The sequence below is a fragment of the Seriola lalandi genome, unplaced genomic scaffold (genome assembly GCF_002814215.2).
Source record: "Seriola lalandi dorsalis isolate HSWRI2012SDOR001 ecotype SW California unplaced genomic scaffold, Sedor1 jcf7180002054767, whole genome shotgun sequence".
Classification (NCBI taxonomy): domain Eukaryota; kingdom Metazoa; phylum Chordata; class Actinopteri; order Carangiformes; family Carangidae; genus Seriola; species Seriola lalandi.
Genome location: NW_019525320.1, coordinates 490,898 through 510,367, shown reverse-complemented (window position 1 = coordinate 510,367; position 19,470 = coordinate 490,898). Strand labels below are relative to the sequence as shown.

The 19,470-nt window shown below is 40.9% G+C and overlaps 2 protein-coding genes across 2 annotated transcripts; one reads left to right on the top strand and one right to left on the bottom strand.

Moving 5' to 3' along the window:
* Positions 1-1,863: 1,863 nt before the first annotated feature.
* On the bottom strand, positions 1,864-7,302 carry rnf114 (ring finger protein 114). Its single transcript, XM_023425261.2, has 6 exons — positions 7,128-7,302; positions 6,129-6,282; positions 5,733-5,839; positions 4,121-4,235; positions 3,886-3,993; positions 1,864-3,779 (listed from the first exon to the last, which is right to left on the bottom strand). The coding sequence occupies exons 1-6, from the start codon at positions 7,262-7,264 to the stop codon at positions 3,714-3,716; spliced, it is 687 nt and encodes a 228-aa protein (XP_023281029.1). The 5' UTR covers positions 7,265-7,302; the 3' UTR covers positions 1,864-3,713.
* A 1,911-nt stretch (positions 7,303-9,213) lies between these two features.
* spata2 (spermatogenesis associated 2) lies at positions 9,214-15,108 on the top strand. Its single transcript, XM_023425085.2, has 3 exons — positions 9,214-9,345; positions 10,406-11,248; positions 12,076-15,108. Exons 2-3 carry the CDS (start codon positions 10,898-10,900, stop codon positions 13,429-13,431), a joined length of 1,707 nt encoding a protein of 568 aa, XP_023280853.1. The 5' UTR covers positions 9,214-9,345; positions 10,406-10,897; the 3' UTR covers positions 13,432-15,108.
* Positions 15,109-19,470: the final 4,362 nt, after the last annotated feature.

Here is a 19,470-nt window from a genome sequence, read left to right as displayed (position 1 = left end):
GTGTGTGTGTGTGTGTGTGTGTGTCTGGCTGGGGTAGGGGGTCGGTTGTTAAGAGTTTAAAAGCGGAAGAGGAGTTGGTGTAGAACCAGTATTGATGTCGGGGAAGCCCACTGGCACTTTCTGTTCAAACATTTGAGAGGACTGGCCTGCCGAGCTGCAGTGCCCGGGTGGCAGGATTCCCGCTCTTCCTGTTTCTCCTGACTTTGAGGAATTTTACGGTGAACAAACTCCCAGCGCTCCTCTCACACGCCCGCACCTCATCACAGATACCTGCCTCAGCAAAACTAGAGGGGAGCGAGACCGAAAGGGAGAGGGAACTTTCCAGGCATTTGAGGAATTCCTATCTCTTGTCACCATTTCTGTGTATCACACAGGATGTTTCAAAACTATTTTTAATACCACAGATGCACTATCACTCTTTTTATGTTAGACATTCTTCCACTGGAAGCACTGGGTGATGGGTAGGAGTCAGTCATCCTAATTCCTAGCTCACTGGCTGCAGATGTCCTGCGTGATGGGTGCGGAATAACCTACAGGAGACCATCTTTCTGGACCTGGTCCAAAAGGAAATATCTTCAGACTGTTGCCAAAACTCAAGCAGACAGACAGAGAGGAGTCAATGAGAGTGGGTGGCGCTGGGCCCTGACTCATGACTCAAAAGTGTGCAATTTCAACAATATTACAAAAATATTGACTGAACTTCTGGTGGTTTCATCTGTGACTGTTCCAAGTGTCTTGGCGATAATCAGTTCAGACAGCTACCGAGAGGCATGAATTTACAAGTTCAGGGATGCTGGGTTTCAATCATAGTGCCTTCTTCACAGGAGACTTGGGTGGAAGACAACACATTAAAAGAAAACAAAAGGGCTGTTGAAGGGGTGTCTAGGGTAGAGTGATGGTGCGGCACACTTATAAAACAAGCCACCGTCCCCACGACTCTCGCAGTGTGCCTTTGGGCACATGTAGCATTAATTGCTGCCTCCACAGAGCCTGCAGACTGCACACACTATCTATTGCTCGCATCAAAGAAACCACACGCTGAACTTTATGAAATTTTTATTCAATATGTTCACTTCTCTTCCCCTTTTCCCTCTCTTTCTTCCTATTCCTATTCCCCACCTTGGCCCCCCTCTCCCTTTTTTAGTGCCACCACCAAACAGACAAGAAAGACTTCTCTCTGCCATGTTTTTCGGCTCGACTTCCTTCCTGCCCAGAAGCACTCGAGTATCTCGTTAGTTCTCTCACAGCTAACATCTCTCCTCTATCTGCCAGGAGCAAAAACCTGATCGCGGAGGAGGGGGGGATGAAGAGAAGAAAAGAGAAGAAAGGGGAGACTACATCAAGAAGTTTGGTGGGTGAGATTCTCCGTAGAGCTAGGTGAGAAACTGTAATATCATTTAGCTACAGTAATTACAGATACAAGAAGCACACAAAGGAAAGAACAGAGATGAGAGGGTTTTCTCTCCCTGTGGACAATGTACACCGAAGGGCCTAAGTTTCATCATAAACTTAGCACAGATTCAAGTACATGCAAAATCACATCGCAAGATCATTGTTGGTGTGACATAGCATTGCCCTGATTTCTAATACATGAACAAAGGTTTGTAGAAAGGTTGCTTCCAGTTAGTTCTTTTCAATAAAACATCACTTTGCCCATTGCCTGATTATGACAGCTGAGCAAATCCAGAGTTTCGACTGATGCACCCTGCAAATTACCTTCCTTTTAACTGCGCTCTCTTACACACACACACACACACACACTCACCCACACACAGTGGTCATCCATCAAAGCAGTGAGTGTTGTTTCTTCCCCCACAAGTCTCATACACACAGGTATAAATCACTACGGCTGATTTCTGGGGCCAGGGTTTAAATAATTAAAGAGCTTTAATTTATCAGGATTTAGCACCCCTTGACAATAGGGCTGACAAAAGAGAATGAGAGATATATTGAGAAAGAAAAAAAAAAAGCTCATTATACATGAGAAACACATACAAAATTATTACACATTTTACTGGAGAGAGAAACGAACATCTAGGCCCAAGTGGCACCAAAGACTACGTGAAAAGGCATTAAGGTTCTGCTCTAGAGCTACTTGATCTGGGTGTATGCAGTTTTATTTACCCGTTGGTAGAAGACAAATGCAATGCAACTGTGTGTGAAGATTTGCACTACTGTATATGGTTGATTTGTGACAATTACAAGTCATTGGAAAACAACACTGGTGTAAAATAATAGACACAATTCACAATATAAGAACCAAAACAAAACATCCAGCAAAAATCAATTGAAGTCAAACAAATTCTTTGTTACTTCACATGCTGCCAGTATTTGGAAGCATACAAATAACTATGCTGATTTTTTTTCAGAACTGTTGGCAGTGATATTAAGAAAGATGAGAACCAGTAGACACTGTGAACACTGGGCATGAAAAAGAAAATGCACGACAGTAAGTTACAGTTAAAAGTCATATAATGTCATGTGAAGTGAAGTTATGGTTATTCTGTTAAAATTATAACCAATGAACCCCCCCCCCCAAAAAAAACCCTCAGTTTCCAGTGAAATTTTTGCATGCTGCATTTGATGCACAAAACCCAGTTAAAAAAGTCGGAGAACAACACACTGAGTAAAGCACATTTATAGCATGAAATCTGTGTTGAATTATGTCTTGCAACAGAGCCAGGAGGCTGGTGAGGGTCAGCGGCTGTCATGGGTGGCCAGAGAACGGTGGAACTCTACTGCCCTCCTATGGCTATAAACATGCAAAGAAAGTTTCGCCACATGGAAAAAAAAAAAAAAAAAAAAACTCACATAACTGACCAGTTTTGACACACTGATGGTCTCCTATTTGCATGTTTTGGTTCACCGGATGAAGTGTTAGCCCTATGAGTTTTGGAAGTCAGAAACAAGATCTACCAGCAGGCACAAAGACATAAGGGAGAAACATTACAATAAAGCAAACAGCCATCTCTGGCTTTGTTTGACCCTCGTATTATTTATTCTTTCCAGTAGATCTCTGAAAACAGAACAAACACATACTCTCTCTCACACACATACATACACACACACACTTCACCCAGAAACAGCATAAAAAAGACATCTCCTAATGAACTCAGAAACAAAAAAACAAATTCCCCTCTTTTGAGAGTAAACATGCATCGTCACTCTTGAGCAGATTATTATATATTATTGTTAACATTACTTGACTGATGACTTCACTGGGTGAAGTTTGTTGTTTGCTGGCAATAGTTAGCCACCTAGTGGTCAAACCCTTTTATAACATCAAGTATTGACAACAGGGAATTTTAATTACAACTTTGGAATTTTTGGCTATATGACACCATGTCATAAATGAACGAACAGCTTAATAAACATAGTTTAGTAGATATTCAACAAACTATCAAATCTACAGACTCAACTGGGGGAAGGTAAGAGATTATCACACCAGAAACACAGTATCACTCCTAAATCAGACAGTACAATATGCTTTTTTTAACCATATTGCGTGATTTATTATCTTAATAATAAACCTATAGATTCATAGTTACAATACCAATCCCGTGTGAAACTGATTACCCACAGCAATGTAGTACCACCATCCTCATGATAGATGAATGATGATAAAGTGTGGTATTCTGTCTTCAAAAGACTTCACGTCACCATCTCCCCTTCACTTCACTGGATCTTTCTTCTGGTGGATTGTTCCTCACACTTCAGTTGTCCAAAAGGGAGCGTTGTAGAGCCTCCTGGATCATTGTGTGCTCATCTGTGGAGTAGTCCTGCAAATACATGGGTGTGAGGAAAATAAAAACAGACACAACATAAGTTCACTAGTCAATAACATAAAAAAGAAACTCTGTATAGTTTTTTAGTGCCTCAACCTACAACAAAAGTATCATAGGAGAAGGTGTGTCTGATCTTCAGGTGCTGGAAAAAGTCAGCACTCCTGTAGTTAGGGTCCCCCCAAGGCATTGAGGCACAGATGGGGCATACCTAAACAGATATAAAAGTGTTAAGAAAGTGTAAGAAAAACATTTCGGTACAAATTATTAACCATGTTTAGATCCAAACAATGTGTGAAACCAACTGATGGAATCACAATGGAAATTGGGTTTCTTACTACTTGGCGTGCATCTCGAGCATGCTGGGAAGTGCAGTGTTCAACTAGGCCGTCCTGATCGAGGTTCTGGCAGTTGCAGTATGGGCAGGTGAAGGTGTAGCGATTTGGCACTGGACTGTGGTAAAGAAACCAAATAAAAATAATGGATATTAAAATATGTCACGCTGCTGATTCTGTATTTGAACATTTTTTCTACAGAGATTTGTTTCTTAAATATAGGAATGTTTTGCTTTTTGTTGCACTTTGGATGCAATGATATTATCCATTATACTGGTTAATATCAATATAATATTGATATCATGACATGAGAGAAGATGTCATCATCCTAGATTTTTGCTAAAATAAGTCTTTTTCTGTTTTTTTTCTGGTGCTGCCTTACTGCAAAGAGAGGCTGTTTCCTAATTAATCCAACTGCGAAATGAACAATAGAGGCCACAAAGTTTTATTGTTGCATCTCCAAGTGAAAACAAAATGTTATGTTTTGGTCTAAATGAAGGTATATGTTTTTACCCCAATAATCCATTACTACTGTCTCCTGCACTGCAGATCTACTTACTTATGGCTGCAGTCTGCAGGTTGACTGTTTTGTTTACAAAGGGATGAGGTTAAAGAACTGGGAAGTCAAACCTAATGACAAGTCATGCAGATAGTTTAATGAAGCATATGTAACTGCTGTTGGGGAAAAAAAAAAAAAAGGGTTTCCTTGGCTACATCAGACTAGATTGTAAACAGGTTTCCAGTGGAGTCTATGGTGATGATGCTGAGAAAAACATTATGCTGTCCTATACAGATTCTATGTAAACTATGACAGTAAGACCTATGTTGTAATATACCAGAAAATTTCTTTAGCAGTCATACTTGAAATTAGGGCCATCCCTAAATGGATTGTAGAAATGGTAGAACAGTGAAGTCCTGAGCCATGTCGAACATCTCTTTATTCTCTCAATTTATTTGAGTGCCAAAGTTATGTTTAAAATGTACAGTATGCACTATAAACACAGTGAATAGTAGCCTCAGAAATCCACCTCTACTTTTTGTCCCCCCAAAAAACCCACAACACAATGCCTTGTCTTTGATAAATATATTGTTAGACATTTAGGCTGAAAACAGCCCTGTGTTTAAAAGTGAAAGTGAAAGTGTTGATGTAGGCACAGTCCAGGAAGTCCAGTTTATAATACTATAAGACAGGATTATTCTACAACTCTGGAGAATTATCTTAGCAACAATTATTTTGCTTTGTGTTGCAATGATAACAAGGTAAACAGCAGAAATACAGCGTTCATGTTGCAAAGTAATCTACCTGCAATTTGTGCTTGTACCAATTTAAATGGCCTAATCAGCACCTTGTCCTCTGCGATGGCATTGCTTGCTGTGTTAACACAGTAATTCCATTGACATGAATGAGGGGGGTTGTGCTTTTACACTTAGGGCAGGATTTGGTTTGAATATGGCTTTAAAGTTATGCAATACTACAACTGACAGTGATTGCTCAAAATAAACACAAGTGTCCAAAATCACAATGTACAGCTCACTATAGTATAAAAATGTTGAGGATTTATTATGTAGGGAATAGTGATTGAGTCATATTTTTCCTTAGTGCGCTGTACTTCACCTGATGATGGCAGGCTGGGTCTGGGCAGTGGTCCTAACTCCCTCCTCAATGTAGTCCTGGTATTTTGAACAGGCAGCTGTGTGGCTTCTCATCTGAGAAAGGCCAATCTGCAAAGTGAGAAAACACGTCAGTAACCACCACTGCATGACCAGCATCACATAATTGCTGACTCGAGTTTGCAATTTTTAACTCTGCTACTGTCTGAGTATAAAGGCTGAAATTTAGGCTCAACATAAAATGAAGTTTGTGCATATGCAGTCATGGTAACTTAAGCCTCAGTTGTTGCCTTGTTCAAGGTTGTGATCTGTCTTAACTCTTGCATGTATCCAAATCCAATTTACAACAAACCAGCAAACGTCTTTCGGACACCTTATGTCGGCTTTTGCAATGTCATACCTGAGCTCCACACCCCTTGCAAGCCGCCACAGATGATTGGATGAGGGCCTCTAGTTCAGCAGCTTTAGTCCAGTTTTGGCCCAGCGAGGCCCTACATACAGCGCAGACAGGCTTCTGTGGACGCAAACACTCCTGCAGACAACTCTGGCAAAACCTGACAAGAGATGAGAGTAGGAATGTGATGATGATGATGATTTAGATCATACTGAGGATATGATGTTTACATAGAACATGAGAATTGTCTCCCTGTAAACAAGTATTCAGGTTTATGAAAATCCATGTGCAGTCTTCTCTTGATTTCTCACCATCTCACATTATCCTGGTTTCTATTTGAGTACTACAGGTATTTATTCAAGTTAAGCAATACTGGAATAAGATCTTATCCAGGTTTCTGAACCCAGAATGAGATGTTTACATGCACAGCGTGTAACCTCCAAAAGCCTGATCATAACCAGGATACTAGAGCACAGGTGATCAGCTTTAATTTGGTCCCTGGTGAGCTGCAGGACATAGCTTCAGGTATCCCTTCTATTTATAGGCAGTCATTAAAACACACTGTCTGACAAGAGAAACTGGAAACTGTCATTTGCAGGAATATCCCTGTTAAGTCCCTGACAAGAGCTTCCTGTAAAGCAGATGGAAAGTCCCCACCTCAAGAGGGCGCAGGGACTTGTAGTCCTTTAAAGTGATTTGACAAGTTGAGGCAGTGGCGATATAAACTACAACTCCCAGGTGAGGCCTCCTCTTTGATGTAAACAAAACTGAAACTGATTTAGCAAGCTTGCACTAGTTTTTACCAAAAATTCAAATAAGCAGAATAGCATTACAGGATCACGGCAGAAGCAGACACACGCATGGTCGATGCTTTGCGAGTTTGGTGGCACGACACATTCATAAACAAACCGTGTCCCCCATTATTTTTAGCTCGTACCGTTGCATCGCTGGTGGTAGACGTGGGTTAAGGGGAGGACAATCGGGTAAAAAAGGCAAAATACTCACGTATGGCCGCATTGTGTCTTTACAGGACTGTCGAAAATTTCAAGGCAGACTGGACAGACAAATTCTGACATGTCGCTGCTCCCGTCAGAGACGTTTTTCTTGTGCTGTGCTGCGCTAAACCCTCCGAGCATCGCCATTTCTTTTCTTCACTGAGACAGCCCCCCACCGACCGTCCCGGTATCGACGTCACCGGCTCCTGGTTGTGCTTTAAAAGCGCGAGGGCGGAGTTACGGCTCACAGTACAACGTCATGGTAACATTCCCAAATGATTTAGTAAAAACCAGGGGTGGAGGAAGTATTTAGATCCTTTACTTTAGTAGTGGTTTGCTGGATGAAGGAATTGTTAGTGTAAGGCTTCATATTGCACAAAGATGATGAGGTATTAATGTTGGGGCCAGGTTAAACATCATAAAACACAACTGGTTGATATCACACACACACACACACACACACACACACACACACACACACACACACACACACACACACACACACAGAGGCATGTATATGCATGCTGAGATGGAGCATCCATATATATTTTCCACCCACTGCTTCCACCGCTTTTTTTTTAAAAATCTAATGAAACTGAACAGTTTTCTCTAACATCTGTGTTGATTGGTTTCCAGTTGTTTAGATTTTCCCCCTCACCCTGTTTTGCATCACCACCCCTTCTCTTTGTGTAACTCAGTAGTGACTTAGTACTCAGACACACAGATACACTAATACACACCAGAGTCTGCTGTTTGAGTAAAGCCCTTTGATTAAAGACCACAAAAAACGTGTAGCCTAGTTTATACACCATAAATCATCTCTGGACCCACTTGTCGATGTATTAGTCACAACCATGGTTGAATTTAAACAGTAATAATTAGGTGTTAAAAATCATGGATACAATTGAAGACAATGAATAGAATGAAAATGTCCCATGGCTGTAATATTATGATAATATTACTTTAAAAAGATATCTGAAATGTGGAGGGCCCAACCATACACTGTTTCTTGTAAGAGGTCTCCAGCCAAATATATTGGGAACCACTGGTTTAATCTCTAATTTTAAAACCTCATTTTATGTCTTTTATGTAAAATATAAATCTATAAAGTAATGAGTAAATATAGCTGTAAAGTAAATGTTGTGGAGTAAAAAAATACTTTTTTTTCTTTCTAAAATGTAATGGAGTAGTGTACAGCAGCAGAAAACAGAAATAGTCAAGTAAAGTACAAGTACCTCAAAAGTATGAAGTCTCTTAAGTAGAGAAGTTGGGAAGATGAACTTATTTCCCATCACTGATAAAAAACAGTGGACAACCATTGAAATATTTTGATCTGTAACCAATGATGTTTTAATTGCTCTATCTGCTTATATTCTTGATTAATCAATAAAATGTTTTGTCAAATAAATAAAATAATTGCAATTATATACAACAGAGAAAAACGGCAAATCCTCAAATTGTATACGCTAGAACTGTAGAAAGTTTCACATTGTTGTTGGTAGGATTTATATTAATTGTTTAATGAACATAGTACAAAAATGTTAAGCATTTTAGATTCTTATCCATCATGCAATACCATTGGATAGGCGTCTGGCCCGTGCTAAATTAATTCTGCTGCACGACAACGTAACCCAACATACAGCTCCAACAACGGAGTCATAAAGAACTATCTTCAGAGCCTAGAAGAACAAGGAGTCCTGCAACAGATGGCCTGATCTCAGCATCACTGATTTAGTCTGTGATCACATGAAGAGACCGTAGCCAAGCCTAAAACAGCCTAAGTCCACAGAACAACTGTGCAAATTTCTCCAAAATGCTTTGAACAACCTACCTGCCAAGTAATACAAGGGCAATCTGTGCTGTTTTAAAGGCAGAGGGTGGTTACACCAAATATTGATTTTATTTTTTTGTAATGTTTACTGCACTTTGTATGTACTAGACAGTACTAGACACAAATATTTCCAATGCACACAAATACACACTGCAAAATTAGTAACAAACTGCATGCGGGAAATCACATTTATGTCTCCCAAAAATACTCTTGTCATGCAACTAATACATTCTGCACACTGGTGGTGTTATGGATGATGGGCTCTGTATCCCTGCCTCCTCAGCACGTGGGCTCCTGATGCTGATGAACTGTCAGAACCAAGCGCATGCGCGTTGTGTTGATGGGAATTTCCAACAGTTGAGGAGGCGTAGCTAGCCACGGCTAGCACTTGTTAAAGGTAAGATGTGCGGGTGGTAGTATTTCTGCTATCTAAACGGTGCGATCTCTCAGCTGAATCAGAATTAGACTGGGTCCTACAAGAGTCACTCTATAGTTACGGTATATGTTTTGATAATTGACACTAAAATCGCCAAAGATTTCTATCTAGCGATGGACCGCCCTGCTAGCTAAAGCAATTGTTAGCTAGCCAGCTGCGCAGAAATGGGCGTTCACTGCTTAGCTTATACTCAGCTGGGGGGCCCATGTCAGTCACAGCATCAGGTTTTGTCGGATTTGAAAGTCATGGAAAATTCATGTGCAGGCTGTCCTCAGACTGTTTCTCTTATTATCAATATTGGTCGGGGTGGAGGGGCTCTGTTGCGTTTAATGCGCAGTGGTAAGGCATGCTGGTGTTAGCTAAGGCATGCTAGCTCGCTAAACGGATGCTTGCTAAGGTTGATGTGCGAGGTAACTGGAATAGCCGGTCGGCTCGCCTGGGAACGGGAAGCACCATCCTTTCCCTACTTTGGTTCAAGCCTCATAGCAGATGTTAGGCTTACACGCTTCCATACATTTAATTTTGCCTTCTTAATGTAAGCTCACTAATGCTAAGTGCAGGTAACCATGGGTCACACGCCTGTAACGTAGTACCGATAGCTTACATATTCACTGGCGCAAACAGGAGCGCAAGATAAAAGGGACACGTTTGTCAACATTAAGTCCCGACCCTAGTTATGAACCTTAGTTTTGTTTTGCGTACATAATTATGAAAATCTTTCAGTCCAAACTATTAGCTGAACAACCGACATAAAGTAGCCTACACATCCTCACATCATCCCACTCAGAGTACAGCCTCTGTTTCTCAAAATAGTGATACCTATACATCCCCCCTCTTATCTGAACCAATAGTTTTTTAAAAAACATGATTTAATGATGGTTGGTACATATGCATATTGTTTTGAACAGAATTAACACTGACTGAATCACAATTAAGGAATTTGACCTAAGTTTCCTTCCGTCTTTGTGTAAGTCAGACTGAGAGATTTCCATTTCTCTAATGCCCTCTTGTGTCATTACAGCTTGGAGACAGCTCAGAAGAATCACACAATAATGAATGTGTCCTCATGATGAGTGACCTTGAACCCTGCACATGCTGAAACCAAGGAATGGAATAGATACAACTCTGCATTAACAGAGTGTGAAGCAAAAGCTGCTCCTGACCTCATCTAGCACGACATAGGCCTGTTTGTCTGGAAACAACTCAGGCTTTGAGCCAGTACCAGAGATGCCCGTAAGAAGGCATCCCTACAGGCTGCAGCCTAGCTACGCCAACTGAAAGCATCAGACAAGTGCGTCTCTTGTTTAGAGGATGTGCTTCTGATTGGACTCAACGTTTCATTCCTCTTCCACCTCTCCAAAACGTTATTAACGTTGAGTGTGTGCCAGTGTGTACAGTGAATAATGGTGACAAAAAATGGTGCTTGAATGTAACATCCTGGTGCAGGGTGTGCTAAAAGGGGTGAGGCTCTCTCAGAAAAGTATAACAGCTGACTGATAGTCTGCTGCTGATAATGGATGCTAAGTTAAAAGAGGACCTGTTTCGGAGGTATGTGACGGCACTGGAGAGGCGTCTGGAGGAGGGAGGGGAATACACAGGGATTGGAACTGCACCAGAGGGGGACAGAAGCAGATACAAGGACAGTGAGGCCCTGCTCTCCACAGCCACAGCTCTGCTTGGGGCATACCAGCCAGATCCGGCACAGCGTTTCCGTATGGTTCGTTTCTATGAGGTGGTGGAGAACTCGCTCCGCTGCCAGAGAGGGGGCAACCTGAAAAGTCTGGAGAGAGCCTTCCACACCCTGGAAACCATCTGCACCAACCTCTTGCTCTTTCCTTGGAAGAAGGAGTTCAGATGTATAAAGGTGAGTTTAGTTTATTCACAGCATTGTTTTTCATGCTTACATAAAGCTTAAAGCTGACATCAACCAGTATCTGGTTATTAAAACACCAACAGCTTTCCCCAGTATTCCCCATATTTGCATACATACATTTCCCATTCTCTGTATGAACACTTTCAAAATTTCAAAATGAACACCTGGAAAATAGAGCGAGTTGCAAAGAAATAAAATATTACTTTATATTATAATTTTAATATGATCTTTCACAGCCTCCTTTTATAGTAGCCCTGCCACTGGTCACAAAGACTGCAGTGGTTTTTAAGCACTGAAATTGTACAGAGGTAGTACAGAATATTTACAGATTCACAGTGATGATGTGTAGGATGCAAAAAAACTTTTTGATTTAAATGCGAGATCACATTTTTGTCTCCATAGTTTATCGAGCACCTAATAACTTCTATAAAGAATACATCAACACAAGGCTGCCCAACATTAGCACCTGACATATTAACAATAACATATACATCCTTTTTATATAATAAACATCTACACGTAATCCCCTGGTTTATTTAGTATTTAGTTTGTTAGAAATATTTATTTTCTAATCATAACATTTAAGGGTGTGTTATATGTAAACAAAAGGGTAGCATCACCACCAAAATATAAAACACAGGACTCGAACCTGCTGCTAAAATGATCTTCATCTGTAATTTTTGTAAACACTGTAGAAAAACAAACCTATATCAGAGGAATTGCATGTGATGTCTATTAATAGGATAGATTTTAGCTTTACTGTGTCAAGCTGTTATAAGTGACTGACACTAATGCTGATTAACTTGTTTCTCTTTTAGACCTTCACTGGCCCATACGTGTACCATCTGCAGTCTGCCATTTCTGATTCTGAACTCCGAGCTCTAATGCGCACCATTGGCTACGCCTGTGACCATGATTCGCAGTTCCATTTGCAGGAGCACCCAGGAGGCGCAAATCATCTCCGCCAGTTGGCGTTTGAGCTCTTCCTGGCCCAGGCAGAGTGTCGTCTTCTGGGAGAGGTAGTGGCTCTGGCCCGTGGTTCAGCCTCAGAGCTGGAGGCCCTGGAACTCCGCAGAGGTTGCAGAGATGATGCAGCTGGCTGTGCTGAGGCGCTTCGCAGACGTGACAGCCTTGGGGCAGATATGGCTCGGCTGTCTGTGCGGCCGTTGGATATAGAGAGGCCTCATGCCCACCACCTGAGGCGAGGCAGCCGACCATCAAAGTCTGTGGATGTTACAGATGGGGCTGGTCACTGGCACGCAGCTGTTAGCAAGCCTGTCTTGAAGGCCTCATTGAGTCTGAGGAAGGAGCCTCTGTTTGTAGATGCAGAGGAGGATATGAAGGATGAGATCATCAGGCCCAGCACCTCAGCATCTCTCTTCTCAGTGGTAGCGCCACCTTCCTATAGCCCTGTTGCGGATTTCTTCCCAATTCAGTCACCTCCCCCGGCTGATGCTTACACGTCCTACCACCTGTCCTCCTTGGATGAAATTGACTTGTACACTGAGAGGGGTGGTGCTGGGACGGGAGGAAGGCAGACTCCATCTCGACCTCCATCCAGAGAGCCTCGGGAGGCAAGGGATGCGTGGCTGCTCAAAGCTCACGGGAGTGTGAAGTGTCAGGGTTGTGGGCTTGGCTGCTCAACTATGGCTTCCTGCCAGAGGTGTGACATGATCCTATGTTCTGCCTGTCATGATGTAGACCCCTCCCCTTGCTGTGGCCTCCAGGACTACCACCCCAAATCCCCGCGACCCCTTGATGGATACATCCCTGTCAAGGAAAAGCTTTCTGTCTACTCTAATACTCACTCCCACTCCCATCTCCACCCGCACCCCCTCACACTGACTCACTCGCACTCTCACCCGCATCCTCACCCCCAGATGGTGGAAAAACCCCTCATGTCCACTAAGCTGTTTCAAAGCAAGTCTGTTGCCTTGACAACGCCAAAGGGAGGCAGCAGTGAGCGAATAAGCATGGGGGGATCGCGGTGCGGGTTTTGCAACAAGCCAGGTGCATCACACACCTGTGTGAACTGCTCGAAGGTGTCATGTGACTCGTGCATGGGCTTGTATGCAAAGGATATGTGCACGCGAAAGAATCCCCAGCACAGCTTTGTGCCCAACCATCAGCTCAACTTCAAATCTGGCACCATATCTCACCTGGTGTACCGATGAATCAGGCAGATTTTTTTCTTCTCCCTTCTCGTCCTCTCCCTTAACCCGCAGCGTAGTCTTGCACTATTGCTTCAGCGCAGTTCCTACTTAAACAAGTAATTCACTATCTTCCCCTTTATCTGATGGTCTTATCGCTCTCAATAACAGTCTCTTGAACTTTGTACATTTTCTCTTACCGTCAGTAGGGCCCTGGAATGCACATGCCACAGAGAGCCATATCATGTGCCCATCTCTCTGCCTTGTACAAGTTCAGGCCTTTTATCTATTTCTTCTTCCTTTTACCTTGCTACCTGCTCTTGAGTAGTCATGTGATGTTGTAGCGCTTCCCAAGTTCCTCAAATTTTGTCCTCCTCAAAAAGGGAAACTGGAGAAAAGAGAGTTTATTCCTTCTCATCTTGAATGAATTCCGTCCAAATGAACATATATACTTTGCCTAACTTCTCAGCTAAAAATTCCTCTAATATATAAATATATATATATACATATATATATACAGTATATATATATGTGTGTGTGTGTGTGTGCGTGCGTGAGTGCGTGTGTGTGTGTGTGTATGTGTGTGTAGAAAAGACTTCTGAGCTTGCATTCTGACAAAGGAGATCTTTTTAAACTTGAAAAATAGTAGGGAAAAACAGAAATCTTACACTGGAAGTCAATAAGTCAATAGTATATATTTTTAATCTCTATTCTCTAGAACAATGCGAGACTGTTAAATGGGCATGAGGTCTAGCATTGGGATTTTGGGGGTATAAACTTATGTCTGTGGGTATGGGGTGGGAGATATTGCAAAGGGACATATTGAGACAATGGTCAGATGCCATATATTCTATTTAAAAGATTATGCCTTGTAAATTAACCCTCAATTGTTTCTGGTTCCATGACTGAGGTTCAAATGCTGCTGTTGACTTGAGACATTGGAGATGTGTGGTGTTGACTTCTTTCTGGTAAATAGCCTGTTGAGTTGTGTCAGTTCCAAGCCCCCTATCCCATTTCATTACACTCCTCAAGCCTCCATGTCCATGATGTTGTAGTGCCCCCTTACCAGATCAGTGGTTCCCTGTCAGTCTCAGGTGGGGTCACAGGAGGCCTCACGCTAGGCCACAAATCAAGTGATTGCAGTTCTTGGATAGTGTGTGAGCCTATTGATTGGTCTTAGACAGTATGAAAGTGTATACACTGACACAGTTTCTGTCTACCTCAAATGGCTTCAGCTTATACACCCAGTTAGACATTGTGGTTTCAAACTAGCCCTGAAAGCCTAAGAAATACTGTATTTATTATAATATAATTTGTGACTTGTGTTTTGGCTAAATAGAATACATCTCCTTACAATCGATGGATTCAGTCACTTTTAAAGGTTAGCAGAGGTTATTTATTTTGTTTAGGCTTTTTAATATTTAAACAACATAGCACAGGGTTTTCTCTCTTATAGATCGTTACAGTTATATAAGCGAGGTGGACATAAAAACATTAACAACTGTGAATTATAATTAAGCACCTAAATACAGTAGCCCTACAACAATACTGCCTTCGCAAAGCTTAATTTGGTTGAGACCTTCAGAAAGGTGCTGGAATTGTATTGTAATTTTTGTGCCTGGGTTTTGTGTTGGTGGTGTGCTTGATTGCATAGTACCGTAAATTGTTTTCTCATTCAATAAAAAATGAAGTTGCAGTTTAGTACAGTGAGAGACTATTGCCTCAAAAATGACAATTCAGTGATGGTGAATTGATGCCTCTCTGCCACCGTGTTGAAAGCATTTAGCATTTTAGTTTCACAAAGATAGGATTTATATATTTTACAGTGATTCATGTTGTTGCATCCACCCAACTGTACACCACAGTAATATCAGGTGTAGTTTTGTGGTGAATTTCCAGGTCTGTTATGGTTATAATGTTTGTTATTTTGCATATTTTAATACCCTGATAGACCCCCCCAAGGCCATTGAGTTTCCTCAAGCAAGTCGCTGCCATTTGTTGTGGAAAAGGTTGGGGTCATCACAGGTAATCAAACTCTGCTAACATTTAAAACTGTGAGTGTCATGAATTTGTAGGGTTCTTTTAGTGAGTAGGCTTTGATTCTCTGTGTACTAGGAGAATTACTGCTATATATTACAGTTGCTACCAAGGGCTAATTTTAAATCACATTTCATTAAAAAAAAAAGTCTGGGTTATTTTGACAGACTGTTTAGGCTACCGAAGCCTTTATGTTCTGTCAGGAGTAACCTCCAAATGCCTTAAGCTCATTCAGCTGTCCTGTCCTTGAGTATTTTAACTTTTTGCTGTTGTCATTTATATTGCTCTGTTTTACCAGCCTGTAGCCTGCTCCATGACAGCTAAGGAAGTAATTTAAAAATGCACACTAATATTGACTAAGCGCCACACAGGGTTTCTAAGATGGAGCATATTGAACCAATGTGAATGCATGTCATCAGAATTATGCAGCAATTCACACATTGTAAACAAATATATATACATACTATAGGCTTACAGAGAAGTCAAATTTGATATATATTTTCTTTTGCTTACAGATACTAGCAAAGACACATTTGGTTAAAGGGGGTGGTGTCTGATCTCACACTTCTGTTCATTCCTTCCCTTTAAAACCAAGTTCTGTGTTTTGTGTCTTCATCATGTTAAGCAGCATAAAGAAGATATGTTTTGATACTGTTTGGATTTAGCTTAAGGGTTCTTTCAAGGACGTTCTTCGGTCAACATTAGCTAACTAGGGTATCACAAAAGTCTTGAGTGACCTTAGGGGAGGTGTGCAATTGTTGTATTTTCATCTAATGAAGCCTTTCTAAATAGTTTGAATATTTATCATAGATATATTTCAGTTGCTCGACTCTGTTCATTGCAAATCATACCAGCAACAAAAATGACTTTCAGAAGTATTGAGCCATGTTGCAAGAGTGATCATATTGCCAAATGAAGAACAAATATCTTATTGGAGTAAAAAACAGAATCCTGTGGCTTGCCTGGATGTACAGTTGATGTAACATTAATCTGTGATTTTGCTAAAGTTTAGCCTTGTGTATGTAGATGTTGGCCTTTTTAAGAAGCCTAGAAAGAGAATAATCAACATAGATACCTACCCGCACACCATGGGACATGGATATGACTCAGATCAGTGGACTGATAACTTGTAGAGGTCACTACAAAGGGCTAAACAGTCTTCAGGGCTGCTGCTAAGTTTGTGGGCACTGTTTTAATCTTTTAGTGAACAAATGACTGATTGTCATAGGTAAATATCTAATGTGGAGCTTACTTTACATTCATCAGTGGAGATGAATTACTGATGTTGGAAGAACAAAAGAGCTATTTTTATTTTGTGTCATGGAATACATTGAGCCATTTGAACATGATTGGTTTAACCCACAGCGGACACACTCAAGTCATTGTGGAAGTCAGTACTCCCTTTACCTCTTTGTGTGGTTATCTTACTGATATTAACAGTGGTGGTGTACTTAGGCAGCCCCTTTACCATTCCCTGTTTCCCCAAACTCTTTCTTGGCATGCTCTGTACAAGGCCCAAACCCATACCTCTTCTCCCTCAACCCAACACGTACCCTCACCCATTGTCTCCCCTCTCGCCTTCCCCCTTCCACCTTGGCACTGAGGATCATTGCACAACGTCTATGTGAAGGGGTATGGACCTTATGATCAATGTGTGGGCATACATGGGGGTGGAAAGGGAAAATAGCCAAAATTGTTAATTGGTGAATATATATATATATATATATATATATATATATATATATATATATATATAGTATAATATAATGATATTGAAACGTAAATGAGATTTTATAAAATAATTTAAAGAATAAAATTCTGAAAAAAATACAATTTCTTCTCCCTTCAATTTGTGTATGATTTATTGATTCTTTTTTTTACTGTCTTGCCATCTACTAAATTGAATACCCGTTTTATTTAGCAAAGTGTGCTCTTAGAAATATAAAGGTGGGAAGTTTGCACATTTATAGTTACTATGACATTTTAATACAGTTCACCATCTAACATCTCCACTGAAGGTTCACAACCTTTCTGCCCTGAAAAACATTATTTCTTTGTTTCCTGTCAGTTCAGTTTTTAAATGATGGCCAACTTCCTTATCTTCCTTAATTTGTATCTCACCTCTAACTCAATCACTCGGTATCTGTGTGTACAAGCTTTTGTTGAGTTCGCAGTCTGCCCACTTGTGCATGGTTTGGTTATTCCTTGTATGACCAGTAGATGGTGATAAATACCCACACACATATCTGACTGAAGCTGCATAAAATACACCAGTCCTGTTGGAAAAATGATTTTTAACTGTATGTATATGACTCAAAGTAAGAATTGATTTCATTTAATTTCTTAGCTTGGTCTACATTAGTAATATCAGTTACTATGATGAGCAGCTCTAAGACAGGTTTGAATGAATGCTGTATACACATATCAAAAGTATTCTAATATTTAACCATTTTTATGCCACTCTTTCCTTCATTAGGGAAAGTCGAGCATCATTTTCTCTCCATGTCATGCCCCTCTGTTTTTGACACTAGATGTTGCATCACAGAGTTTACTAAAATAGTCACGTGTCAAAACAAAACTTCTGTATGTTCAACAAGGCGAGAGGAATCGGTGTTGAAAATAGTAAAGAGCAACAACAATGCATTGTCACATTTCTGTCTTCAAGTTAGACCTATCCAAGTCACTCATGATGCCTCATGACTTCTGTGAAGAGAGGACGAGATGTCTAGACATCACATTTCCACAGAATAAAACCAGATGACTCACACGGTTAGAGAGAGGGGAAAGACCGGTCATGTGCTAAGTTATTTGTTTGTCCATATCTTTGGCTCAAATGGAGAAGAACTACCTACTTAAATAATAATTGAACAGATGGAAGAAACCAAATAAGAGACGGATAATCTGTCACAGAGCTCGAATGACATGGAGCAATATCCGTGAGAAATTACTTAGTTTTCACATGAGCAGCATTTACATTTCCACCCAACAAACAGTCGTTAACTGTATGAGATATACAAAGTGAAAGTTTTGATTATCTTTGGCTGTTGCCTGTTCTTGCGATCTCTCAGTATGACTGGCAGGCAGTAGAGTTCCAAAATTTAGAATAGGATTCCTCATTTGTACCAATAGACACAATAAACTTCAGTTAGCTGTCACCTAAAATCCACATGGTATGTTTCATAAACTACAAGAGAATCATTTTGGAATGGACACCTGCTTGGCATAAGCCTGCAGATGCTTGTTTTGGCTCAAAGCCCTTTAACAAATGAGAACTGCTGTCTGGTGCCAATCATTAGCCTAGATAAGCTAATAATAACAATAATGATAATTGAATAATTTTCTGGATCCGCGCCTGCTTCTGTCAAACTAATGTTAGATATCTGAGAGCTGTAACTGAGACGATCCACAATATGGGAAAAGCAGAGATGGACGTCAGCAGAACCTCTGCAGCGACTGAAATGCCGAGTGAGTGCCAGTCCCTGCGTCCTGCACCATCCTCTCCTCTGGGACATGTCAGAACTGTGCTGACTAACAGTGTTTACCAGCCTTGGAGGAACCTAAGACACACTGAGTAAAGAACATTACTGCTCAGCAGGAGAGGAAGATAATGACTGATGACACACTGCTTAGCCTTTGAATAAATCCACCAGAAGCAGCAGCATTAACGCCATATTAGTTAATGGTCTCGTTGAGGAAAGACTACCATTGAAACAATTACAGCACAGGCATTCAGATAACTGTTGTAACACAAGATGTGGTGGGTTTGCATGTGTATTCTCACAGTACAAATTCACTGAGAAATGTATCTTGTATGTACTGTATTCTGTACTTTCATTTCCTCCATTTATTCAACCACCTCCGCAGTGACATCAAGCCATAACTGTTGAAGAAAATGGACCAACTTCAAGAAATGTGCACCGTGAGGTTCCAGCAGCGGGAATTTCCACAGTTTGCAGCAGCTCATTAGCCGAGCAAGGTGAGCACAGTTTTTAATGGACTACATTTAGAATATGAAAGCACATCACT